General features: G+C 32.7%; 1 protein-coding gene across 5 annotated transcripts in view; it reads left to right on the top strand.

Annotated features, from left to right (window-relative positions):
- LOC132733023 (tetratricopeptide repeat protein 21B-like) overlaps positions 1 to 26,229 on the top strand; it is a 41,912-nt gene extending 15,683 nt beyond the window's left edge. Inside the window, exons 14-38 of one of the 5 annotated variants that reach the window (XM_060719599.1) lie at positions 1,244 to 1,264; positions 2,153 to 2,282; positions 2,871 to 3,028; positions 5,862 to 5,976; positions 6,363 to 6,478; positions 6,920 to 7,231; positions 7,802 to 7,912; positions 8,411 to 8,463; positions 12,315 to 12,400; positions 13,040 to 13,166; positions 13,977 to 14,042; positions 14,659 to 14,761; positions 15,522 to 15,632; positions 16,029 to 16,110; positions 16,482 to 16,632; positions 17,228 to 17,389; positions 17,663 to 17,735; positions 18,201 to 18,326; positions 19,352 to 19,369; positions 21,107 to 21,223; positions 21,617 to 21,670; positions 23,457 to 23,513; positions 23,892 to 24,012; positions 24,815 to 24,882; positions 26,071 to 26,229. In XM_060719599.1, the coding sequence (XP_060575582.1) occupies positions 1,244 to 1,264; positions 2,153 to 2,282; positions 2,871 to 3,028; positions 5,862 to 5,976; positions 6,363 to 6,478; positions 6,920 to 7,231; positions 7,802 to 7,912; positions 8,411 to 8,463; positions 12,315 to 12,400; positions 13,040 to 13,166; positions 13,977 to 14,042; positions 14,659 to 14,761; positions 15,522 to 15,632; positions 16,029 to 16,110; positions 16,482 to 16,632; positions 17,228 to 17,389; positions 17,663 to 17,735; positions 18,201 to 18,326; positions 19,352 to 19,369; positions 21,107 to 21,223; positions 21,617 to 21,670; positions 23,457 to 23,513; positions 23,892 to 24,012; positions 24,815 to 24,882; positions 26,071 to 26,148 (2,616 nt within the window). In that variant the 3' untranslated portion in view covers positions 26,149 to 26,229. Of the gene's footprint in view, positions 1 to 78; positions 94 to 1,243; positions 1,265 to 2,152; positions 2,283 to 2,870; positions 3,029 to 5,861; positions 5,977 to 6,362; positions 6,479 to 6,919; positions 7,232 to 7,801; positions 7,913 to 8,410; positions 8,464 to 12,314; positions 12,401 to 13,039; positions 13,167 to 13,976; positions 14,043 to 14,658; positions 14,762 to 15,521; positions 15,633 to 16,028; positions 16,111 to 16,481; positions 16,633 to 17,227; positions 17,390 to 17,662; positions 17,736 to 18,200; positions 18,327 to 19,351; positions 19,370 to 21,106; positions 21,224 to 21,616; positions 21,671 to 23,456; positions 23,514 to 23,891; positions 24,013 to 24,814; positions 24,883 to 26,070 lie in introns of all 5 variants that reach the window. The other 4 variants (XM_060719606.1, XM_060719622.1, XM_060719614.1 and 1 more) reach the window with 4 other exon arrangements.
- Positions 26,230 to 26,854: the final 625 nt, after the last annotated feature.

Below are 26,854 nucleotides of genomic sequence, written 5' to 3'. Positions count from 1 at the left end.
TGATTTGTGACATTTAACCCGAATATTTCCTAGAATTGTTTTGTTAATCTTTATGAAGTAAACTGTTACATTTTCCAGCCAGAGCCGATGTATGTAAGTTGTAGTTGTTGTCTAAAACATGTTTTTTTGGCATGTTTGGAACATGCTAATATCTTATTGAACATGTTGTGGAACATTTTAACTCAATATTTCAGCATGTTACATTAAACATTGCATGATTTCAACTTGTTATTTTGTTAATTTATTGTTTGGTCAGTGTGTTTTGATAAATTACATCCATCAGTAGCGTATACAAATAATGCAAATTACATCTTTTAACTGTGTGGTATAATTAGTTTCTTGATAATAAAACTCAGAACCAAAAGTGAATAGATAGTATAGAGCCAGCCTGTATTTAGGAAGTACTTTGCAGTCTTGCCAGGCTTTAGTTTATATTCATATATATTTTAGTTCAGTTGTATTGGAAGCTATCAGCTTATTGAAATACTATAGAAATTCATTCCTGGGACCAACCAGTATTAAGCAATAAGTGTAAAAGTACCTGCTTATGGAAACAACAGCTTGCCCCTGACGGGGTTTGAACCCACACAGTCAGCAATCCTTTGATTACTTGTCTTGTTGTCCAAAGTGTTAACCACTGTTGGGTGACTTTCCCCAAAAATTGATAATTGACAGTTCCAAATATGGAAGTTGGTTAAATCAATGTAAGGAATAATCACCAAGTTCAAAGCAATACACTTCCATTATATAATTTTTGCATTGAAAGACTAAACTTGCTGATGGATGAAATATTGTAAAAAAAGTTGTAAAAAATGTTTTTTACTTTCTGTTTCATTTATTATTAATTTGAATCTAATATACAATGTTTTCAGTTCAGAATTAATTTCAACTTTAATCTCATTCTTGCATGGAAATGCATAATTATGTTGTGTTGAGGAAACAAGCATTTTTTAAAGCAGCATGCCTCCAGATTCATGCTTATTTTCATGGAAAATTAAAAATTACATTTAAATATAAAATCTTAGTTTTTCATGAATTCTGCAGCCAATGCACTTTCTTTAATAAACAAGCCTATGAAAAAGTAATACATTATATGTTTATATACTTAAGTGTATTTAAAAATAGTACCTGATCTAATTTTAGTTGCAATGTTAAATCAATTCAGATACAAGCACTATTTTGTTTAGAAATTTGAATGATTATGTGTATTTTACTATAAAAAATAATTATTTTATTTCATCAGCCATTATCAAATGGTGGCAAGGTATTGTATAATGCACTTTTAGATTGTGTGAATTTGTAGGATTTTAGATTCAGCAAAAAAAAAAATCTTAAAGGAGATTTATCAATTAAAGACCCACTTTCTTTTATTTCTAAAAAGGCCCCAAATGCTTTATTGCACAGTGGAGTGTTGCACTGAGTCAACGGGTAGAAAATAAGTTAAATTAATGCAAAAATGTTCAAACAACCATTGCTTTACATCATGTTAGTTTATATATAGAAATATGTTTTTTGTTTGATTGTGTATGAAGATACAAGCTTATAGACATACTTGCAAATCCTTTTCTGGGACTATCCAGCCCTGAGCAGAGTGTAATGTTTCTTGTTCAAAGAAATGACAGCTTGCCCTTGACAGGATCCAAACAATACTTATATTCAATGTCCGACATGTTCACCACAAGACCATCTAGCCACTTTTACTATATGATTTATATTCTGTTAGTTATAATGGTAGGTCAAAGCCACCAGTGTTGACAGGGCCAGCTCAGTCCATCTATTTATGCTGTCTTATTGTCACTAATTTAGCACTAGCACATACACAGGTAGATTTGGGAAAATTGTGTCTTGATGTAATGTACTGTAAGCTGTATATAAAGTTAAAAGGAAATTGTATTTTGTACTGTTAGTATTAATTATTGAGCAGAAAATACTTGAAATTAAAGTCATGTGTCTGTCTCTTGATTTTCTGATGAAAAATGTTACATATCTATATTGTTTTAGATGCAAAATATGTATTTGTACAGAAATTACATCTGAATTTGTAAAAATTTGACCAAGAATGTGCAAAATAAATATTTAGTAGGTCCATGAATTTATATCATGAGTCAGATTGTTCTCACAGTCTGAAATGTGATATTTGTATATATTACAGCCTGTAGGGCCGGGCCAAGTTGTGAATCCAGTGTTAAAGAAGTGTAACCAGGTGCTGGATCCCCTTACTAGAGCTGTACCCGGTCTTCTAGAAGCTTTGTATCTCATGGGCAAAGTGAAATATCTCTCTGGTAGGTAAAAAAATAACAACAGAATAAGTTGCTGGGCTATCCAGGGTCTGAGGTTAAAAAATTCACTCAGTTCATACTGAGATCATTTAATTGGTCAGAAACTGGCAGGGAATGTACACAAACCAACCCATAAAGATTTTATAACCTTGAGGCAAGATTTATCAGGTTGTGATAAAATGATATTAATTTTAGCTATTGTAAAATGAAAAAATGTACAAACAAACTTGAATTTGAGCTCTTTTACTAGAAAAATTGTTCAAATAAATTCATAGCAAATATTATTCTGAGTTATTGTCATGACAAATTGTTCAAACAAATTATAAGCCAATATTGATATAAACAATTGTAATAAAAACGGTTGAATAAATTTATTGGCTATATACATTTGAGCCTTTGCAATGAGAAATTTGCAGATTTTACATCCAAATCATTGAATTATATGTGACTTAAGGGGCACCTGAGGTCTTCCACCAATAGTAAAGCTGGAAAGATGCCAAATTACCTTTACAATGATGTTGTACTGAAAACTCAACCAGAACAAATTAAAACCAAGAAGCATGTAACTGATGGTTTATTTTATGTTTGTAGGAGATGTAGATGCAGCCCAGTCTACATTGCAACACTGTATTGATGTAGAACCAACCTACTCTGATGGTCATATACTGATGGCACAGATACATCTACAACAAAATAACTTTAAATTAGCCAACCAATCTCTCGAAGTTGGCCTCAGTCACAATTTTGAGGTAAAATCTAGTTTCTGTTTATATTGTACATACAGTAAACTTCACATAATTAGCGAACAAGGTTATAGCAAACTTCCGGTTATAAGTAACAATTTATTTTGGCCCGAATTTTGCCCTTCTTTATTTAATATAAAAAATATACAGTTATAGCGAACACTGTTATAAGGAATTATCGCTTATAAGGAACTCATTTCTTAGTCCCAATTCAGTTAAAAGTACAGAAAATTACACCTTTATAGCGAATTCCAAAATATCGGCTATCCGAATATATATACCGCATTTTCACATAATTAAATTAAGCATAACTTAAGTTCCTTTTGACCCACAATATTCAAACGTCATAGGGTGATTGTCCATATTGGGTAGAAGACCCTTTTTGATTTTGGGGTCACAAGGTCAAAGGTCAAGGTCACTATTACCTTGATACTGAAAACAGTTTCCGGAGCATAACTTAAGTTCCATTTGGCCCACAATATTCAAACTTCATAGGATGATTGTCCATATTGGGTAGAAGACCCCTATTGATTTTGGGGTCACATGGTCAAAGGTCAAGGTCACTATTACCTTAATACTGAAAACAGTTTCAGAAGCATAACTTTAGTTCCATTTGGCCCACAATATTCAAACTTCATTGGATGATTTTCCATATTGGGCAAAAGACCCCTATTGATTTTGGGGTCACAAGGTCAAAGGTCAATGTCACAATTACCTTAATACTGAAAACAGTTTCTGTAGCATAACATAAGTTCTATTTGGCCCACTTTATTCAAACTTCATAGGATGATTGGCCATATTGGGTAGAAGACCCCTATTGATTTTGGGGTTACAAAGTCTAAGTCACTATAACCTTAAAATTGAAAACAGTTTCCGGAGCATATCTTAAGTTCCATTTCGCCCACAATATTCAAACTTCTGAGGATGATTGTCCATATAAGGTAGAAGACCCCTATTGATTTTGGGGTCACAAGGTCAAAGGTTAAGGTCATTATTAATAACTTAAGTATTAATCAACCTACATCTGTAAAATTATATTTATATAGGATGATCAGCTAATTCCCATGTCTTACAAATGCGTCACCCTTAAAATATAATAGAAGATATTTAATTTAAAAGGAAGGAAAAATGAAAACTCTTGTTTATTCTTAATCATGGAAAGAAAACGAATTTAGAAACAAATTATGATATTTCATGAGAAATTGAAAAAGAAAGTAAAATTAAAACTGAAATAGCAAAGGAATTTCAAATTCCAAAAAGTACGCTCTCGGGTATTGTGTCTATAAAAGAATAAATGACTAGTTTTTAGCTCACCTGTCACAAAGTGACAGGGTGAGCTTTTTTGATCGCTTTTCGTCCGTCGTCCGTAAACTTTTGCTTTAAATGACATCTCCTCATAAACCACTAAGCCAATTTCATCCAAACTTCACAGGAATGTTCCTTTGGTGGTCACCTTTAAAAATTGTTCAAAGAATTTAATTCCATGCAGAACTCTGGTTGCCATGGCAACCGAAAGAAAAAACTTTAAATATCTTCTTTTAAAAAAACCGAAAGAGCTAGAGCTTAGATATTTGACATGAAACATCTTCTAGTGAGTGTCTACCAAGTTTGTTCAAATAAAAGCCCTGGGGTCAAAATTGGCCCCGCCCATATATGCATATAGTAAAAACTTAAAAAATCTTCTTTTAAAGAACCCAAAGAGCTAGAGCTAAGATATTAAGCATGAAACATATTCTACTGGGTGTCTACCAAGTTTGTTTAAATAAAAGCCCTGGGGTCAAAATTGGCCCCGTCCCGGGGGTCATTGATTTTCCTTATATGTGTATAGCAAAAACTTAGATATCTTCTTTGAAAAAACCCAAATAGCTAGAGTTTAGATATTAAGCATGAAACATCTTCTGGTAAGTTACTTCAAAGTTTGTTCAAATAAAATCCCTGGGATCAAAACTGGCCATGCCCCAGGGGTGTTATTGTTTTTAACTATATGTGTATAGTAAAAACTTAAAAAAATCTTCTTTTAAAAAACCCAATGAGCTAGAGCTTAGATGTTTAGCATGAAACATCTTCTTATGGGTGTCTACCAAGTTTTGTTCAAATAAAAGCCCCTGGGTAAAAATTGGCCCTGCCGGGGGGGGGAGGGAGGTGTGGGGGGAGGGCAGAGGTCATTGTTTTTCATTATATGTGTGTAGTAAATACTTAACATCAAAAAACATCTTCTAATGGGTGTCTTCCAAGTTTGTTCAAATAAAAGCCCTGAGGGTTTAAACTGGCCCTGCTCCAGGGGCCTATATACAGGTGAGCGACCTCAGGGCCATCATGGCCCTCTTGTTTCTTAATCAAATGCGCTTCAAAATGGCGGACAATGGTAAACAATCTGTTTGTTATATGTAAATATGTTCGCTTTAAAAATTCCTGATACAAGGAACTAATTCGCTATATGCTTTTAAGGAACTCCAGATATAAGGAACAGATTTTGAATGTCCCAATGAGTTCGTTATAAGCGGAGTTTACTGTATTTTTTATGTTAAACTCATAAGCTTGAGGTTTTGTTTATAATATGTTTAATATATTAAGGGCATATTATGTATAATTAAATGTGATAATAACATTATCTTAATAACCGAAAATGAGCCAGGATCCAGGCTTTGTATACTTTTTTATACTTTATTATGTGGTATCCAGGTTAGGAACCATCTTAGGTATCACATGATTAAATCGGGATTCAATTTTTAAAGTCATACATTGCTACTTATTTTGTAAACCAGGATCCAGCCTTTGAATTTCTATACTGCAATACATGTATATATGACTTACCTGGTACCCATATATTCTGTTGTAGGTTAGGGACCATCCCCTATATCACCTGATCAAAGCCAGGATCCAGAAGAAACAAGGAGACAATGAGGAGGCTGTCCGCACACTACAGATGGCCATGTCACTTCCTGGTATCAAAGGTAATTATAACACTACTTAATTTTCACTTTGCAAAATTATGTGATATATGTTAGTCTAATTTGAAGTTGAATTTCTGTGATATTAACATTGGTTCTTTGGTTAAAACAAAAAATGAGGGAAAAACCTACTGTGAATCGAAGTTATTTGATTGCTGGCTCAAAGATAGTCTCTGATACTGAAATATCTTAAAGTTCAATATTCAATGTAATGCATTGTGATAACACACATTAGGACACATGCAGTAGTCCTGTATCATTCATTCTTAGGGACCTTGACCTGTAACCTTTTTATGTCGATAATAACCGCTGCTGCATACACTGTCTTTTGTGAAGATTTGCCTGCAACTTTTGTATGATATAACCATACATGTACTTTACCTTTTTAGGTAACAAACCTGGTTCTGCAGCTTCTAGACGTCCAGCAAAGACCACTATCGGTGTTAATGACAGGGTTTCTGTCTATCTAGAATTAGCTGAAGCTCACAGGTTGCTAGGTAACCAGGTATGACAAATTTCCTTTCTGATTTTTGAACACATTTCGTCCACTCTTAATGTGAAATTAAGAACATTGCAACCTTTACTTAGTGATATAGCTCCATAGAGCCTTAAGAGAGCCACTTGTAAATAACTAATGCAACTTTCTAGAAATTGTAGCATATAAAATAAAGTGCAAATACATGTGGCTTTGCTTTTCAAGTGATGTCAAAGTAAGAAACACATAATGTTTAAAAAAAAAAAATTATCCACCTGATCTTTCTTGAAGATAAATTTGAAATGTTGATTTTTTTAACCATTGATTTATCTTAGTAAAACTCTTTCCTAAAGCATCTCGACGCTTTGATTCATTTGTAGAAAATCGGATGACTTCTTAAAAGATTATTTTAGTTTACTGGAAGACTTTCTTTTACAGAATATCTTTTATATTTTTTGTATTTTACTATAGCATGAAGCAGCTAAGATTATGCAAGACGCCATCAATGACTTCCATGGTACGCCGGAGGAAGTGAGAATCACCATATCTAACGCTGACCTCTCCATCTCCCGCGGTGACATCGAGAGTGCTATAACTATGTTACGTAACATTGGACCTAATCAGCCATACTTCGTACAGGCTCGGGAGAAAATGGCCGATATCTATCTACACCATAGGAAAGATAAGAAGTTGTATGCTAGTTGTTATAGAGAGCTGGTGGATAAAAATCCAAGTCCTCATACCTGTCTGTTGCTAGGAGATGCTTACATGAGTATTCAGGAGGTATGTATATGGTAAAACAATATGGTAGAATAAGGTTTAGTTACTATGGTTTGTAAAACGCTTTAAACATTGTATAAGGGTTTGAATTTCATACACTGTCATAGAGACAGACATTTGTTTTACCTTTGCAGTATGATGATGCCATTCTAATAACCATTTCAAGAAATAATGGCTATAAAATTCTTTATAGTGATACATGGGTTATCATGCTTCCTACCAAGCAATGTACACTGTAAACTGATTGTCAAAACATGTATTCTATTGTTGAAGTAATTTTTGAGTGCTCATGAACCTTTACCACCAATCTGCACCAATATAATGGCAGGTCACTGTGCACATCCTTAGTGCAATCAGAATATCAAATTTTAACTTTTAATTTTCAGTTATATTTTGTTGAAATTGTGATATTAAACAGTTCCAAATTCTAAGTAGAGCAAGTATAATACACACATTTATCAGGGGAAGGATTATTGACAAAGATCTATGTTCTTTGTTACAAAGACTTACCTATGTATAATTGTTTGATGCATGTCAAGGTTTGTTTATCAATATCTGATATATAAATTACAGCCGGAGAAAGCCATTGAGGTGTATGAATCTGCATTGAAGAAAAATCCTAAAGACGGAACATTAGCCAGTAAAATTGGTCAAGCTCTAGTGAAAACACACAACTATGGCAAGGTATGAGAATTACATATAGCATTAACCCTTGCCACACTAATTTGACTAAATATCTTAAATGGACAAACAAAGAAATACGTACAGACCGAAACGTGACAGTGTAAACCATGATAAGATGGCATGGATGTGCAAACTGATCTTGGTCTGCACTGGTCGCAGGGGTAGAATCTGTTGCTTCCAGTTTTCTAAGTTTTAAGTATTGTTGATACTTTGTTAACAATTTTCAAAAGTTATCAGCTTTTGCCATATTTCGATATTGAAAAAGAAACTTAAGAAGTCCTACATGTGGCTAGCGTCTGACAAAAATTTTGCAGAATTCAGAATTTCTCTTTGTACTTCAAAAGTTTGGCAATAGAAAATGTTGTAATATCTGATGTTCATTTATATAAATTATAAGAAGTTAGTTGTGAATCGTGTGCTATATTAAGATAATTGTTATTGAAATATTATATTGTAGTATTATAATAATTTTGAGAAAATTCTTAATTTTATATTCAGGCCATTAATTACTATGAGGCAGCTCTAAGATCTGGTGGACAGAGCTTCTTGAGGTAAAAGATTAATTTTCTTTTGAGCTCACCTGTCACAAAGTGACAGGGTGAGCTTTTGTGATCGCTTTTCGTCCGGCGTCCGTCCGTCCGGCGTCTGTCCGTCAGTAAACTTTTACTTTAAATGACATCTCCTCATAAACCACTAAGCCAATTTCATCCAAACTTCACAGGAATGTTCCTTTGGTGGTCACCTTTGAAAATTGTTCAAAGAATTTAATTCCATGCAGAACTCTGGTTGCCATGGCAACCAAAAGAAAAAACTTGAAGTATCTTCTTCTAAAAAACCCAAAGAGCTAGAGCTAAGATTTTTGGCATGAAACATCTTCTGGTGAGTGTCTACCAAGTTTGTTCAAATAAAAGCCCTTGGGTCAATATTGGCCCCTCCCCAGGGGGTCATTGATTTTCCCTATATGCATATAGTAAAAACTTAAAAAATCTTCTTTTAAAGAACCCAAAGAGCTAGAGCTAAGATATTTAGCATGAAACATTTTCTAATGGGTGTCTACCAAGTTTGTTCAAAAAAAAGCCCTGGGGTCAAAATTGGCCCCGCCCCAGGGGGTCATTGATTTTCCCTATATGCATATAGTAAAAACTTAAAAATCTTCTTTTAAAAGACCCAAAGAGCCTAGAGCTAAGATATTTAGCATGAAACATCTTCTAATGGGTGTCTACCGAGTTTGTTCAAATTAAAAGCCCTGGGGTCAAAATTGCCCGCCCCAAGAGTGTCATTGATTTCCCTATATGCATATAGTTAAAAAACTTAAAAAATCTTCTTTAAAAAACCAAAAGAGCTAGAGCTAAGATATTAGCATGAAACATCTTCTACTGGATGTCTACAAAGGTTGTTCAAATAAAAGCCCTGGGGTCAAAATTGGCCCCCCCAGGGGGTCATTGATTTTCCCTATAACATATAGTCAAAACTTAAAAAATTCGTCTTTTAAAGAACCCAAAGAGCTTAATATTAGCATGAAACCATCTTCTAATGATGTCTACAAGGTTTGTTCAAATAAAAGCCCTGGGGTCAAAGTTGGCCTCCACCCCAGGGGGTCATTGATTTTCCATATATAATATAGTAAAAAAACTTAAAAAATCTTCTTTTAAAAAACCAAAGAGCTAGAGCTAAGATATTATAGCTGAAACATGTTCTAATGGGTTGTCTACCAAGTTTGTTCAAATAAAAGCCCTGGGTCAAAATTGGCCCCGCCCCCAGGGGGTCATTGATTTTCCCCATATGCATATAGTAAAAACTTAAAAATCTTCTTATAAAGAACCAAAGAGCTAGAGCTAAGATATTTAGCATGAAACATCTTCTAATGGATGTCTACCAAGTTTGTTCAAATAAGAAGCCCTGGGTCAAAATTGGCCCGGCCCAGGGGGTCATTGATTTTCCAAAATTTCCTGATATGTGTATTGGAAAACTTAAAAATCTTCTTGGAAAAAACCAAATATAGCTAGAGTTTAGATATTAAGCATGAAACATCTTCTAGTGATTGTCTACAAAGGTTGTTCAAATAAGAGCCCTGGGGTCAAAGTTGGCCCCACCCGGAGGTCATTCATTTTCCCTATATGTGTAAAACTATGCAAAAATTGAAAAATCTTCTTTGAAAAAATTTAAATAGCTAGAGTTTAGATATTGATTGTCTACAAAGGTTGCTCAAATAAAAGCCCTGGGGTCAAAATTGACCCCACCCCGGAGGTCATTTATTTTCCCTATATGTGTAAAAACTATAGCAAAAATTGAAAAAATCTTCTTTTGAAAAAAACTCAAATAGCTAGAGTTTTAGATATTAAGCAGGAAGCATCTCTAGTGAGTGTCTTCAAAGTTTGTTCAAAATAAAAGCCCTGGAGTCAAAATTGGCCCGCCCCGGGGGACATTGATTTTCCTTATACCAATATAGCCCAAAAACTTAAAAATCTTCTTTGAAAAAAACCCGAATAGCTAGAGTTTAGATATTAAGCATGAAAACATTTTCTAGTAAAGTGTCTACAAAGATTGTTCAAATAAAAGCCCTTAGGTTCAAAACTGGCCCTGCCCCAGGGTGTGTCATTGTTTTTAACTATATGTGTAAAGAAAAAACTTAAAAAAATCTTCTTATAAAAATCCCAACGAGCTAGACCTTAGATGTTTAGCATGAAACATCTTCTAATGGTCGTCTACCAAGTTTGTTCAAATAAAAGCCCCGGGCTTTAAACTGGCTCGCTCCGGGGGCCTATGTACAGGTGAGCGACTTCAGGGCCATCATGGCCCTCTTGTTTATTTTAGAGACTTAAATGGCTGGATGGTCACAAAATCTTTATAGTTATAAATTAAATGATTTTACATGTATATTACATATCCCTGCACTTTTTGATTTATAATACAAAACATACTTGAAAACAATGTATCCGTAAACCAATAAAAATGTTTGTGAAAAAAATGAAGCCTTGTTGCTATGCTGTTGACACTGATTTGTTTATTATTACTAATTATTATGCCCCACCTTCAAAGAAGAGGGGTATATTGCTTTTAGTGATGGAAATCGGATGAAATTTGTCCCAATCGATCATCGGTATAGTCGGATAGGACATAATCGATAACTTTCCGATTAAAGTTGTGTTAAGAAGAAATAGGGAAGTAACATTTCTTATCAAAGCACTTGATTATATTTAGTAACATTAACTTCATTTAGCACTTTTCAACACAGTTTTAACCTTATAAAGTCATAATTTTGCGAAATAGATTTTATTTTTCAATGGATGTCAAATAATACCATTCACATCACATTATATTACTATTGTTTACATCACTTATTGATGCTGTTCAACTCCAAATTGCTCCGAGTGATTTTTTGCGATCGGCGAGGTGTTCCTAAAAGAAAATGCCCGTCAGAATTAATTCCCTTTGATACTTTAAACATTTTCGACGACGTCGCGGAACAAATTTTTGTGAATTGATTATTGTCGTTTTACATAACAGTAACTGATTATCGGCGACTTGCGACAATCGGAACATCACTAATTGCTTTGCATTTGTCGGTCTGTAAACCAAATGGTTTCCGAGTGATAACTAAAGAACCTTAAGGCCTAGGAACTTCAAACTTGGTATGGTGATTGGTCATGACCAGTAGATGACCCCTGTTGATTTTGGGGACAAGGTGTCAAAGGTCAAGGTCACATTGACCTTGTAGGTAAAAACAGTTTCCGATCAATAACTAAAGAACGCTTAGGCCTAGAAACTTCAAACTTGGTATGGTGATTGGTCATGACCAGCAGATGACCCCTATTGATTTTGGGGTCAAAGGTCAAGGTCACATTGACCTTGTAGGTAAAAACGGTTTCCGATCAATAACTAAAGAACCGTTAGGCCTAGGAACTTCAAACTTGGTATGGTGATTGGTCATGACCAGTAGATAACCCCTATTGATTTTGGGGTCAAGGGGTCAATGTCATATTGACCTTGTACTTAATGACGGTTTCTGACCAATAACTCAACAACTCAAGTGGCCTTGGTTGATATTTTTATATTAAACTAAAAATGCTTTTGGTATACACATTTGAAGGTCTTATGTAATATAACAACTTGGCTGTCATTAATGAGGCCTACATGATTCATAAAATGTATGCATATATTATTTGGTAAGATTTGTTATAACTTAAATTGCTGCACACAACCTATGGGGTCACAATAATTATTACCTTGTGACTAGTCATGACCAGTAGATACTGGATAACCCATATAAATTGTTCATTCACTGGGTCAGAAGTCATGCATATTAACCTGATCACATGACTAATTGGCTGCAGATAGGGGGCATACATGTTTCACAAACATATCTTGTTATTGTTATCATTATAATATTATTTTACTACAGATATGATCTAGCTGAATTGTTGTTAAAGTTAAGACAGTATGACAAGGCAGAGAAAGTTTTGAAAGTTGCCCTTGAAGAGGAACAGAGTATGTATTCTTTATATGATATTTTATAAGGGGCCTGTACAACCAAGAGATTCAGGGCTCGGGTTAATTCACTAATTTAAAATCACTTACCCTCCTTATTGTATGCTCAAGTCATTACTTTATTTATGTGATAAGGATATTCAGTTCCTTTTCAGTAGGTCATTGGTTCTACCTTAATTATTGCTTGTCACTTAAGTAATGATTTTGTCCATAATAAAAGGAGTAAGATTTCCAATGAGTTAGGAAAACATAAGAGAAAATATGATATATGTCTTAAAACAGCACATCTCCAGATTCATGATAATATTTATTGGAGGATAAAGCCATTTAAGTTGGCATAAGAGACTGTGTAAAATAAGCACATATAGTCTATAGCTCACAAGTAACAGTGCTATTGGATAATATTACAGTCAAATAATCAGGAAAAAATTTGCTTTGCAAATGTTTCACATTGTGCTTAAAGCATGTTTCCTTATCTGATACTGTGCAGCTTGAATATAATGTAGCTATTTGTATTTCTATTTTGCAGTTGACAATATTAGATAATCATAAAAGATATTTTGAAAACCTTTATTACTTGTATATTGTTGTTGTACAAAATGGATTGTATTCTAAACTTACTGTAACAAAATATGACAGATGGTGAGTTAGATATAATGATGGATCATACAAAGTACATGGTGTTGTTAGCTAAGGTATATGAGAAGTCTGACAGACTAGAAGATGCCATGCTGTCATTGACAAAAGCCAGGGAAATGCAGGCTAGGTAACTAACTTTGTCAACTTTATTAACCTTTTAACCTGATGGAACAGGAGTGATTAGCAGTCTGACATGATGCTATACTGTTTGTAGTTCAATTTTTGTAATTTGATAATGAAATCCCTTAAAACTTTGAATGGACTGTTCCAAATTCAAACGAGGGCAAATCTATTACACAATTACAGCATGTTTAGGGTTTATAAGGTCATCATTATGTAGTAACTCTGTGAATGTTAGCTGCTATTGCCAGGGATAGAAGCCATACTGTTAGCTATTGTTGAATTTCAATATTTTGTTCTTGAAATGAATAACTGAAATTTCAATCTCTGATTTGATTGATATCTAATTGGAATTATTTTATATGAAAATGTATTGCAGATATAAAGAGCTGGGTATTTTACACGCATTTGAATTCAATCATGCTCATAGAAATGATATTTATAAAGATTTGTTATACTGTAATTGGCAAAATTGTTATCTATTTTATGGTGTTAAAATGATGTCATTTTGAAATCAAAAAGATTGTTAAGCATTCCTTTTATATGTGATTCTTGTTTGATTCTCAATGTGAGGAATATACCCAATTAGCTTATGACTGTGTTATGGTTCTGCACAAAGAGGCACGAAAGAACATATTCTGCCAGTATACCTGAAAAAAAATCATAGAACCACTTAAATGGATAATTTGCACCTTCCTCCAAAAATGAAAAAAGATTAACTCTCTGGAGTGAGTGACTGGTATAGATTAAAGGTGGGGTATATAAGTTAACCTATATCACTTGAATAATATTTTAATCATCATTGTTTGTATTTTAGAGTGCTTAAGAGAGTACAGTTGGAACAGCCAGATGCTGTCACCGCACAGAAACAACTTGCTGCAGAGTAAGTGTTGCTACTGTGTTATTGTAGTTACTGTTAAGTTGTGTTTTTATTACATAAAACCTTACTCCTGTGCTAAAGTGTTTGACAGGTGGCATGTACCTTTGTAGTAAACGATTTTTAAAAAATATACAAGAAAGTAACACTAAAATTTAAGGCAAGAACAAGTACATTATCACATGTTTCAATGCTCTACAACATACTTTAGATTTAGTTTAGACTAGATTTTGGTTAAGATTTTTTTTTTAAATTTACTCGTAAATACATTATAGAGTTATGCAAATTTTCACTAAACCTTATTCAACACATTAAAAATATGATATTTCTTTATAAGCTCACTTGAGCTTGCTGAGGGTGAGCTTTTAGAATTGTTGAATGTCCTTCCTCCATTCTTATTTGTTTGTTAGCACTCTACCGGTCACATTTTTGCCTCAATCATCATCAAACTTGGTCAGGATGCTTGTCTAGGTAATAGCTTGGATGAGTTCGAACATGGGTCATCTCGGATGAAAAACTAGGTCACAGGAGCTAAAAATAGAAAAACCTTGTTAACACTCTAGCGGTCACATTTTTGCCTCAATCATCATCAAACTTTGTCAGGACACTTGTTATATTACAGTATATGTTGTCAGATGGCAGTACACACTAACAATCAGAGAGACTATGATAAAGCTATCACATACTACAAGGAGGCTCTTGTCTATAATGAAAATGATGGAAAGGTATGTTTTAACAATTGAGCCGCGTCATGACAAAACCAACATAGTGGGTTTGCGACCAGCATGGATCCAGACCAGCCTGCGCATCCGCGCAGTCTGATCAGGATCCATGCTGTTTGCTTACTAACTATTACAAGTTGAGTAACTGACAGCGAACAGCATGGATCTTGATCAGACTGCGCGGATGCGCAGGCTGGTCTGGGTCCATGCTGGTTGCAAACCCAATATGTTGGTTTTGTCATGATGTGGCTCAATTTATAATGAGTTTGTGGAGGTGGGAGGCTTGGCATTGATGGGCATGTTTAAATTCACTCTTGACAAAAATGATTTCTTTAATGGCATTGGCTTGATGTACACCAGGAGTTTAATAAAAAAAATTATATTTGATTTATGTTATTATCATACAATGCAAAGGTAAACATTTGGAAATAAGTGTCTTCTTTTAAGTATTTTGTAATACTAGACATCATTTTTGTTAGACCTTCAATGTTAGAATTAGTAGTTGCCCACTCACCTAAATCCAGAATTATGTAAGGAATTATTTATTATGTGAGTATTATGTAAGAAAAAAAAAACAATACAAAATTATCGTATATTTTTACTTTGTTTGAGTTATATTATTATGCAGTTGCCTTAACTGAATTGCTTCTGCACCAGTGCTGCCTTGTTAACTAACAAGTGATAATCAGCTGCCACCATTTGTGTCTGAGGTGATGAGGGTATGTTAATAGATGTAACATTTGTGTCTTATATTATTTTCTAGATAATGTTGGATGTAGCTGGGCTATATTTAGCAACAGGAGACTTGGATGCTTGCCAACATCAACTGATGACACTTCTGAAAAATGACAAAGAAAATGACTCTGCTACTATTGTAAGTTGTTTGTTGCTGAATTTATATTCTTTTAATAAGACTCATACTTTTTAGGGGCTCTTTAATGTTCAGAAATATTGAACTGTGAAGTCTGAGCTGGCTTTATACTGTTTGCTGAAAAAGTTAACGTTTAATTTGGTACCCTCAAAATCATGTCAGTATCGGCTGAACAACTGAAACATGCATAAATAATATCAATTCATCTCAAATTCTATTAACTGTTGGTTTTTAATTATTACGTTTTTAGTTTGATCTATTTCTGAAACACATTATAATTCCTCCTTTAAAGTAACTTGAGTTTTAAAACTAACTGAAAAATTGTGTAGTCTTTTGTCAATTTTCTTTTATCAACATGAGAGTTTTGCAGAATTGACTATATGTATTATATGATTACAGATGTTGGCAGATTTGATGTTCAGGAAGAATGAATATGACTCTGCTATGTTCCATTTCCAGCAGTTACTACAATATAAAGCTGGTATGAGGTTTATTTTTAACATTTCCAATTGACACATTTATATGTTTGAAACATTTTTATTTACATTCAAAGTAAAGTTGGATTATTACACTCTAGTTAATTTGTAAGGCTACAAGTTTTAAAAACTCCTGAGTAACTTTCTCTAATTGCAGGTAGTGTATATACGTTTCTGCAGTAATGTGCTATGTCATCATGTGTATTGTGTATATACATACAGTCTTACTATACTCATTATTGTTTCCTTCTTAATTTCAATACTTTATAGCTTTATTTAGGCCAGTAACGATTGTTTGGCAATTAATTTAAATCGGTACTACTGTCACACATTCTTTTGGTTCAGGTTAGTATTATAGTATTAATCTGTATTACAGATAATTATGAGGCATTATCAAGACTTGTAGATCTGATGAGAAGAGCTGGAAAGTTAGAAGAGGTTCCAAAATTCTTAGAGTTGGCAGAAAATGCCTCACCTAGAGCTAAAGTAGAGGCAGGCTTTAATTACTGCAAGGGTCTATTTGAATGGTAATTATGTGAAATTCTTATATAATATTCATAGCAATTTTCATAACAACAAGCTGTAAACCAGTCTGTTAATTATCATACAGTTGATTATATGTTTCTCAAATTATTTGGGAGACTTTGGTTATCAGATTGTAGTGTCTGCAGATACTCGGACCTAAACAATTTATTCTGTGCTTTCTTTTCAATGGATAACAACCAAACTTTGACAGAATGATTGTCGTCAAGTGCCCTAGTGTACTTTTTGTTATGTCTCTTTAACACTCATTAAATCAAATTGTTATAAGTGACTTTTGGCGCCTATTCTTTTAGCTGAAGAATTGTTAGAGCTATTGTAATCATCCCAGCATCAGTGTTGGCATTGTCATCACATTAAGTTTTTGCTTGCAAGTTGGTATCTCTAAAACTACTGAAGAGAATGGGTTAAAACTTCACACACTTGTTCTCTATGATTATCTAACATGATTTGCTCAGGCTTGTTACTTTTTACAGACATGCCATTTTCTTACTATCAATCACTAAGAATAGTCAAGCATGCTGTCCAACAGTTCTTGTTCCAGCAATTGTCTATATCTAGAGGTCTGGGATTATTTTTCAGGTACACAGGGAACCCAACATCTGCATTAAAGTTGTTTAACATGGCAAGGAAGGACTCAGACTGGGGTAATCTTGCTACGTACAACATGGTGGAGATATGTTTAAATCCTGATAATGACACAATTGGTGGCGAGGCTTTTGAAAGTGTTGAAGGTGACTCAAAGTAAGTTCAGCAAAATAAATTAATACATTCTGATATTTGTTATTTAAATTGTGAAAATGACAGATGTCTTATAGATTAAATAATCTTAATCTTCATATCTTCACCCATATTGCTGTTAGTATCATCTTGATTTATATCGTCACATAGTGCAGTAACGGGTTAACTCCTATTAAATTATATGTATGAGTTAACCTGTTCTTGCACTAAAAGGACAATATGTTGTTTTACCTTTACTTTTATGTCATTATTTTAACTGTGCTTTATGTTTTACAGTAGTACTAGTGAGAGTAGAGAAAAGGCTGACAGTGAACAAATGGCTGTTAGAACTGCTGAAAAATTACTCAAGGTAAACTATTTTGTGTATAACATACTCCCTGATTTGTACTCTATACAATATAGGCATGTATGTAACTGATAAAGGATGGAGGTATTAAATATTTCATATGATTAGGGGTAAAAAACTTGTCATGTCCTTCTAGTGGCAAATTCCTTTTAAGTTTATTATTATTGAAAGTGGTTATGAAAAGAGTAAATTATATAATACATTACTCTCTTTTGATACATGCTAGGAACATTACCTGTAGGTTCATTCTTCAGAGAAAGCTAAACACATTGAAACTTTTAAAAGGTATGTGGTTCTACTAAGTTGCTTACCTTTTAAACAGAGGGACACATTTTTCATGTGGCTTTAAATTAATTAAAAATAGGAAAAAGGATGAAAGATAAGAGAATGTTAGTGTCTGAAAGGCTAGGTCTAAATAGAGTACAGGACATAATTCATTGTCTAGATTAATTAATCATCTGTTTGAAGGAATTGAAACCAAAGCCAGGAGAGCAGAGGCCAAAATACCTTGAGAACATGGCACTGATAGCCACCAAACAGAAGGGAAATGTGGAGAAAGCTCTAAGTAACTTCATGGAAATGGCGTCAGATGAGGTAAAAAAATACTATTTATTGACAATATAAACCAGGCATCATAAAAATATGAGGAGATGAATTATTACTTACATAGAAAAAAAATTAAATAAAGCAATTTTTAATATAATTTTTAAAAGTTTTGCAAAAAAAATAAAAAATATATATATAAAGAATATTTCCTATGTAAACAGGTGAAGGGGAAATTATTTTCCTAGAATATAAAGGATTTTCAAGCTCTGATTATTTTAGAAACTAACTATTTTTGTGAGCTTTGAATTTTATAAAAAATATTCCATTAATTAGATACATATGTATAGCTTTGTACTCTTTAATTGAAAGATAAGACTTTGTGCTTTGAGTATGTTTTTTTAGTGTTTTGTAGCTTTTGTGGAGACTATAGTTATTGTAATATATGAGTTATTATACATGTATAGATAATGATGTACCAACATTTCATTGTTTTATTACCATATAAGTATTCACTGATTGTAGATTCTTCTTTTTGTTTTTCTTACTTTCTGTTATTTAGTTATGTTAGTTTATTTTAATCCTTAACTTAAAAGCCTATCAAAATACAAGGATCAATGAATTATATATTTTTTTTTTCAATTTTTTTTAGTGAAAATAACATCCTCAGAACTTAACATAAATAAATAGCCTCAAATATTTGCATCAATATTATAAGGATACTGAAATTCTAAAATTTCGCTTTTTTCTATGGGCATTAAAAATTCATAACTTTTTTTATTTCCTCATCAATTTTTAAAAGGAAAACTATTCTGTTCTCTTTTTGAAACCTTTTCAATTGTTTTAATCACCAAATCATTACAGAATTTAAAAAAATTAAGATTGGATTGCTATTAGGGTCATGAAATGTAAATACGGAAGTTTTACGCCTGAACTAACTATATACTCTTATTGTAGATTTTCAAGGTATTTTTTGTTTTTTTTGTCTCATATTTTGATCAGACTAGACATTAAAGTTAACAGTTACACATTATATTACTATTGTCTCACATTATTTGAATCACCCATTGTTTCAGCGAGAGAAAAAGTCAAAGGTAGCCTCAACTTTCTTCTGTTTTTTACGTCTTTTCATAATGTGTCCCTATGCATGCATGTATTTTATTTCTTTACATTGTTTGTTTGTTTTGTTTCTTATGTTTTGATTCTATGTTACAAAAAGTAAAAAAAGTAAGTTTCTTCTTACGATTTTCTCAGATGAAATAATTTTCATGAAAAACAACTTGGTAAAAGCATTCTAAGTTACCTGGCAGATTAGTACATAGGGGAGAATGAATAAAGAGCTAGGCAGATCTATATCTTAGATTCTTTATGAAAAGAAACTTTTCAACAAGCATCCAGAAGGTGCATCTTTGTGCCAGAAATAATCTTTAAAAAGACATCTGATGGTCTCTGTTCCCCCACCCAGATACCACAGATGTCAGCCAAAACCTCTTGAAGCACCATATGATGATAGGACAATCATAGTATCAGAGTGACTACAAATCCAACAGATTGATCTCTGAGACAATAATTACTTGATGATAATTAGTGTTTTGATAACCAACTTTGAAATAGTACTGTCTGATTGGTCAAAATAAAGAATCTCGGGTCAAAGTTAAGTAATTAGTGAGAGACATTAGTATAAAATCTTTGCTTTTCCCCAAATGATGAAGAACAGGTGTGCATTGTGGCATGTTAAATATAGTCAATTATAATAGATACCAAAATACACTTGAAAAATATGCATGTTTTTACTTTAAGCATATCTCAACTTTATTTTTAGAATATGATTGAATGATAAGCATTATCTGAACCATATCTCATACATTTTCATTATTTGGCATAATTGTCTGATGAGTATATTGTATACATATCATATCCCTTACATTTTTCATTATTAGCATATCTCATGCATGTTTGAGTATCCCATACTTAAATTATATCTATCTCCATTTATATATAAAAATTTTTTTACCCCTTTCTCATATATAAAAAATTTTGGAACAAAATTTTTATTTTATAAGAGTGATATTTATAGGGAAATATTGACTTACATTATTAGCATATTTGTTTATTTGATATAAACCTCATTAGATTTTCATCTAACAAAAAAAAAGCTGTATGTCATAACAGTATATATAACTAAAACTAAAACTTATGAATGTGTAATTTCGTTTAAAGGGAATAAATTTTTTTGTCTATCCATGTGTCAGTCAAGTCCTTTTTAACCTGTTGAAATTGATTAACCTTTTGCCATCAGTTTATAGCCAGGCCAGTCTGCTCATGAGTGCAGTCTGACCAAGCTGTTGGTATTCTAATGTTATGTTTTGACATAATTCCTTTAAATGAACTGTTCGAATTCAAAGCCATTACGAAAAAAATCAGCAGATCATTAGGGTCAATAACTGCCAAAACAATCCATGGATTTTGTAAGAAATAGGTTAAATAACCAATATCTGAAGATTTTTTGTAAAGAAAATAATAATATATATGATTGTGCATGCTTTTTAGTTATTTTTGAGTTTGTCCTGTCTTGTTGTTTTTTTTGTTGTTTTTTTTTTTGTCTTTTTGTCTTTTACTCGTCAATAACTTAAAAAAACTTACTGAAAAACATTTTCAATAAACATTGTTGTCTTTTATCTTCATCTATAAATTTTGTTTAAAATCTTTTCACATTATTTTTTTTTTTTTTTTTAGTTTTTTTTTCTTCTTTCCATTACATTCTAGATATTGTGAAAAGCTGTACATAATTATGATATCAATGTCAGCCATTTTGTTTTCTTTGGTTTCAGACACGAGAGAATGTAAGTGCATTGTATGGTATGGCAGCTGCTTATATGGTATTAAAACAGACACCAAGAGCTAGAAACCAGCTTAAACGAGTAGCTAAGAGTAATTGGACAATGCAGGTATGATGAAATATTTTTTGGTAGTTTCACAGTTTCTGCAAGCTAAGAATAGAAAGGAAATTTTACGATATTCAGACTCACAGCTTGTGTCCAGGGTTTGGCTTGTCTTTTTACATGACCTTTTCATCATAGTCAATTAAGTCAATATTTAATACATTTGCTGTCAAAATGAATATTGTTAAGGAAAAGTTGGCATAATCTGAAGGAAAAAATAGGAAAGCATGAAGGTTCAGGGACTGCCTGCTGATTTGTAATTGGAAAATATTGTTGTAAATGTGTGCTTGAATGAACCAAATTTTATATTTTACATGAATGTGTTTGCTTCTTGGTGTAAAAGTCATGATCACTATTTCCGATTTCTCATTATATTAGGATTGATAACTCTAATTTCAGGATGCAGAAGATCTTGAGAAATCATGGCTATTGTTAGCAGATATTTATATTCAGGTACAGGTTAAATTTAGCACTGTTACTATCATTAGAATTCCATTATGCTAGGTCATATCAATGCTGTATACAGTATCACAAAATTAATTAATGTTGTGGGTTCGAATCCCGACAGGGACTTTGGATTCTTTCATGTGAGGAAGCTATCCAGCTAGCTTACGGAACGTTGGTGTTCTACTCAGGTGCCCGTTTGTGCCTGAAAAAATGCATGGAGGGGCACCTGAGGTCTTCCTCCACCAGTAAAGCTGGAACGTCGCCAAATGACCTATACTGTGTTGGTGTGACGTAAAACCCAATCAAACAAACAAAATAATTAATGTTTAAATTTAAAATCATTACTTTTATTATGCCCCCACAATGTGGGAGCATATAGCGTTGCACTTGTCCCTCCGTTCATCTGTCAGTCCGTCCGTACGTCCCGAAATCTTGTGAACGCAACTCCTCTTAAACCGGATGGCAGATTTTGCTTAAACTTACAGGGATGAACAACCTTAATGTGTAGATGGTAGTAAAGGAAGGAATTTTTGCTGCAACCAAATTTAACAGAATTATGGCCCTTTGTTGTTTTTTTCACTAGATACTATGTAGAAATTTTGTTTGAACGCAACTCCTTCTTAAACCGCATGGCAGATTTTGCTTAAACTTACAGGGATGAAACAAAATTAATGTGTAGATGGTAGTAAAGGAAGGAATTTTTGCTGCGACCAAAATTTAACAGAATTATGGCCCTTTGTTGATTTTTTCACTATATACTATGTAGAAATTTTGTGAACGCAACTCCTCTAAACCGCATGGCAGATTTTTGCTTAAACTTACAGGGATGAACAAACCTTAATGTGTAGATGGTAGTAAAAAGGAAGGAATTTTTGCTGGCGACCAAATTTAACAGAATTATGGCCCTTTGTTGATTTTTTCACTATATACTATGTAGAAATTTTGTGAACGCAACTCCTCTTAAACCGCATGGCAGATTTGCTTAAACTTACAGGGATGAACAACCTTAATGTGTAGATGGTAGTAAAGGAAGGAATTTTTGCTGCGACCAAATTTTACAGAATTATGGCCCTTTGTTGATTTTTTCACTAGATACTATGTAGAAATTTTGTGAACGCAACTCCTCTTAAACAGCATGGCAGATTTTGCTTAAACTTACAGGGATGAACAACCTTAATGTGTAGATGGTAGTAAAGGAAGGAATTTTTGCTGTGACCAAATTTAAAAGAATTATGGCCCTTTGTTGATTTTTAGTTTTCAACTTGTGGCACATGAATTAAGTCCAAAAAATATTTGACCTAGAGTCATAAGATTGACAGAACAGTGGCGTGTGGGGGCATCCGTGTCCTATGGACACATTTCTAGTTTTGTTCTAAGCTTTTAATGATATGATTAGAAGTATTTTTTCCCTAACTTTTGTATAGAACAGAAAGAATACAAAGAATAGATACATGTGTATCTACAGGTTGCCATGATTTGTTACCTTAAGCATTTTAGAGTTTGAACGAAACACTCTATTTTCTATTGATTTGAATTATTTTTATTAAAGAAATTTTGCATATCCATAAAATTTACCTTGATGTCATCTCTCAGATAGGGTATGGCCAGGTATTTATTTTTAGAAATAATAAAAGTAATTTTTTTTCTTTTGAAAAATTGATTCCCATTAATTCCATTCAAATGATTTACATGCAATTAGAGAATTTTTTTAGCATTTTATAAAAGAAAATAGCTTGAAAAAACCTTTATTTTTTGTATGATACGTTAAGTTTTATTTTACATTATTTTTCAGTCTGGTAAATATGACATGTCAACAGAGTTACTGAAGAGGGTGCTTCAACATAATAAGGTATTTAGACATCTATGACCTTAAAAATGGGTTAGGCTGTACTGTATTAAATGTATCCCTTCCATAGTTGTAATAAGATAATCACAAATTAGCAACATTGCTTCAGTAAATTCAGATATTAAGGTTTTTCTTACAAAAACAGGATATACTGTGCTTATCTAGCTATCCTGATGTAGTAAAAATTTGTAATACATCATAAATGATTATTGATTAAGCAAAACTTTGGACACGTTGATCGCCAATTGACTGACTTGACGGACGTGGAATTGCGCAAACGGTATAGGTTTTCTACCGACAACGTTGACTTATTAGACCACTTCTGGAGCGACAGTGTCCAAGAAGTAAAAAATGTAAATATTGACATGAAATATTTTACAGTCATGTTGTAAAGGCTATGAGTACCAGGGATTTATCATGGAGAAAGAACAGTCGTATAAAGATGCTGCCATGAGTTACGAGAACGCCTGGAAATATGGAAACAAAAATAACCCTGTTATAGGTATAAAATAGCGTGTAACTGTAACAGTATGATGGCATATTACAGTTAAGCCAGCTTTCACGCTAGTCTGTTTACTCTATGCTATGTTATTGTTCAGATATTGACATTGCTAATGTTCCTATTAATTCCTTATTAAAGGAACTCCATTGAGGTCCAAAAACCTAAAAGCATAAAATTTGAATTTTTAGATTAGCTGGGGCACTTAGAGACTGAAGAGTAAAGATAATTAAAAAATATATTTAGAAATTGAAATTAGTATTTTTGCGCTATTCTTAGCTTAAGATTAGTGAGTTCAGTTTATCCTGTTTCTTTAAGCATAATAGAATTGAAATAGATATTACTATTTCTTTGAGTACCATTCAAAAATTGTAGTTTACTAATAATGACTAAATTGATGTGAACATATGAATGATACACACTAAATATTTGTACATGTATATGTACATGTTATTTAAAAATTGTCTGTTTATTTTCATTACATTTCATTATGATTTTCCAAATAAAAAAGGTGTAAGTACAGGAATAAGTTTACAACATGACATTAATGAAATAGAAAAAAAAACAGAATTGCTGAAGAAAGTCCAAAATGTCAAAATTGAAAATGTTGCATGAACCTTTAGATAGACAGCACTTCAAGGTGCAAGCTACTGTTTAAAGCTACTTAGTACTAGCTTAAGCAGAATTTAACATAAAAACAGTAAAATCAAAATTGCTAGAACTGTTTTTGGTTGTATACATTTTGTATTTTATAAAAATTTAGTGATGATTTATGAAAAACATGTATACATGTATATGTTTTCAGGTTATAAACTAGCATTTAACTACCTGAAGGCAAAACGAAATGTAGATGCTATAGATATATGTCATCATGTAAGTATTGAGGGTTATAACACATATTAACCCTTAGTTTATACTTACAATGTACTTATTTTAGTTTGATTGTGTTGGAAGCTATAAGCTTATTGAAACACTCCTGGAACCAACCATGCCAACCAGAACTAAGCAATGAGAGTAAAGTTTCTTGCTCACGGAAACAACAGCTTGGCCCTTGACAGGGTTCAAACTCACATGGCCAGCGATCCTTAGATAATTAGTCCAACATGTAAACCATTTGGCCCCCCCCCCTTATTCTGTGGAATTCTTAGAAATAGATTTGTCCAGCTTCAACTGTTGGAACAATCCATCAGCAATTTTAGGGATACAAAACTTGAAATTATCCCAATATCAGTATAGAGCCAGAATGTCAGAATGCATGAAAAAGAAGGCTGATCTGACATTATACTTATTATAATGGCTTCACTTTTTCTGTTACAGAATGTGTTTATTATAACAGCAAAAATAGAGGAAATTTTAATGTAACCTGGCAAGCTAAAATGAGGTTGATGGTTCTATATCTGTAATTGGTTTCAAAATAGGATTTGTCTCCCTTGCACTGAATAAAGTTAACCTACAAGTTACTGTCAACATTACTGACATGAATTGTTAAAATCAGCAAGATAAATGGTCTTTAATGTTAGAGATGTTATTTCTTGAACAAATTTTACACGCAAAATATTTGAGACTGAAATTTTACCGTTTATACTTGGATTGTAGAATATAATTATTCAATTAAAGTTCTTCTGGAAAACTTGAATTCATTAAATTAAATTCTTTTTCATATAAGAAGTATCCATATTTTCAGTTGTTAACTTGTATGTGAATTTCATTCTGTATAAAGTAACCGCCTTAGCTAAGGGGTTAAGGTCGCTAACTAAACTTTAAAGAACTTACCCCTGTCCAATGTGGGCTCAAATCAAAGCAGGGATATTGCACTTTTTCATGTGAGGAAGCTATCCATTTAACTTACGGAAAGGTTGGTGGTTCTACTTGCCTACTGTGTTGTGACCTACATAATGCACAGAAAGGCTTCCCTAACCAATAAAGCTGCCATTTCACTTCAAATTTGTTTTATATGACTTAAAACTAAACCACACACAAATAATAAAAAGTCTTTATACTGTAAATGGGTTATACGCCATTTCTTATAATCTATTTTCATTGTTTCTTTTCATTTTAAAGGTACTGGGAAGTCATCCAAACTATCCAAAAATCAAGAAAGAAATCCTGGATAAAGCCAGACAAAGTCTACGAGTATGATTGTGGCATTTTAATACAGCTGAACTGTACCATAATGTAACATTGTGTCACAAGAGGTGAAGCTAACAGTAACAGGAAGTGAGAACTAAAGTTTAGAACAATTATTCATACATCATCATGCACCTTGTGTTCTTGCTTGTTTATAACTTAACTTGCAATACCTTATCAGTGTACACTAAGAAAGATTATGGCCTCAAAATTAAAAGAAAAAAACTTAAATTATGATGATTATATTTAATAATCTTAGCTAAATTTTGGTGATTTAAAACACATTGTCTATTTATATGTTCTTAAATTTGCTGTACCTGTAATCTTGTGCTAGGGCATGATAAAAATTGTCGATTTTCAACTATAAAACTTGTGTATATTTATGACAGAATCTCTTTCTAATTTATTAATTTATACATTCCAGATTTTTTGTTGTAGTTATTTTGAAATATTAATAATTGATAGAAATATAGATGCATGTATATTCAATAATGTATTGAAACTGCATGGATCAAGAAGAGAAAATAGTTACGGAAAAAATGAAGCAAAAGCTTAAGTAATGCATTACAACACACAATCCATGATTTTGCAGGAGTTAGTCTAAATCTAGCTTATTCATTGTTGTTTTTGCTATATTTTCATGCTGTAATTAACTAGGCAAGAAAGAACTAATTAAGAAATAATTCAAATAATATGTCTCCAAGTGATTTTATTGCCC

This window comes from Ruditapes philippinarum, unplaced genomic scaffold (assembly GCF_026571515.1).
Source record: "Ruditapes philippinarum isolate M1 unplaced genomic scaffold, ASM2657151v2 ctg2156_1_1_1_1, whole genome shotgun sequence".
NCBI classification, from domain to species: domain Eukaryota; kingdom Metazoa; phylum Mollusca; class Bivalvia; order Venerida; family Veneridae; genus Ruditapes; species Ruditapes philippinarum.
The sequence above is the reverse complement of the archived record's forward strand: the minus strand, read 5'-3'. Positions and strand labels throughout refer to the sequence as shown.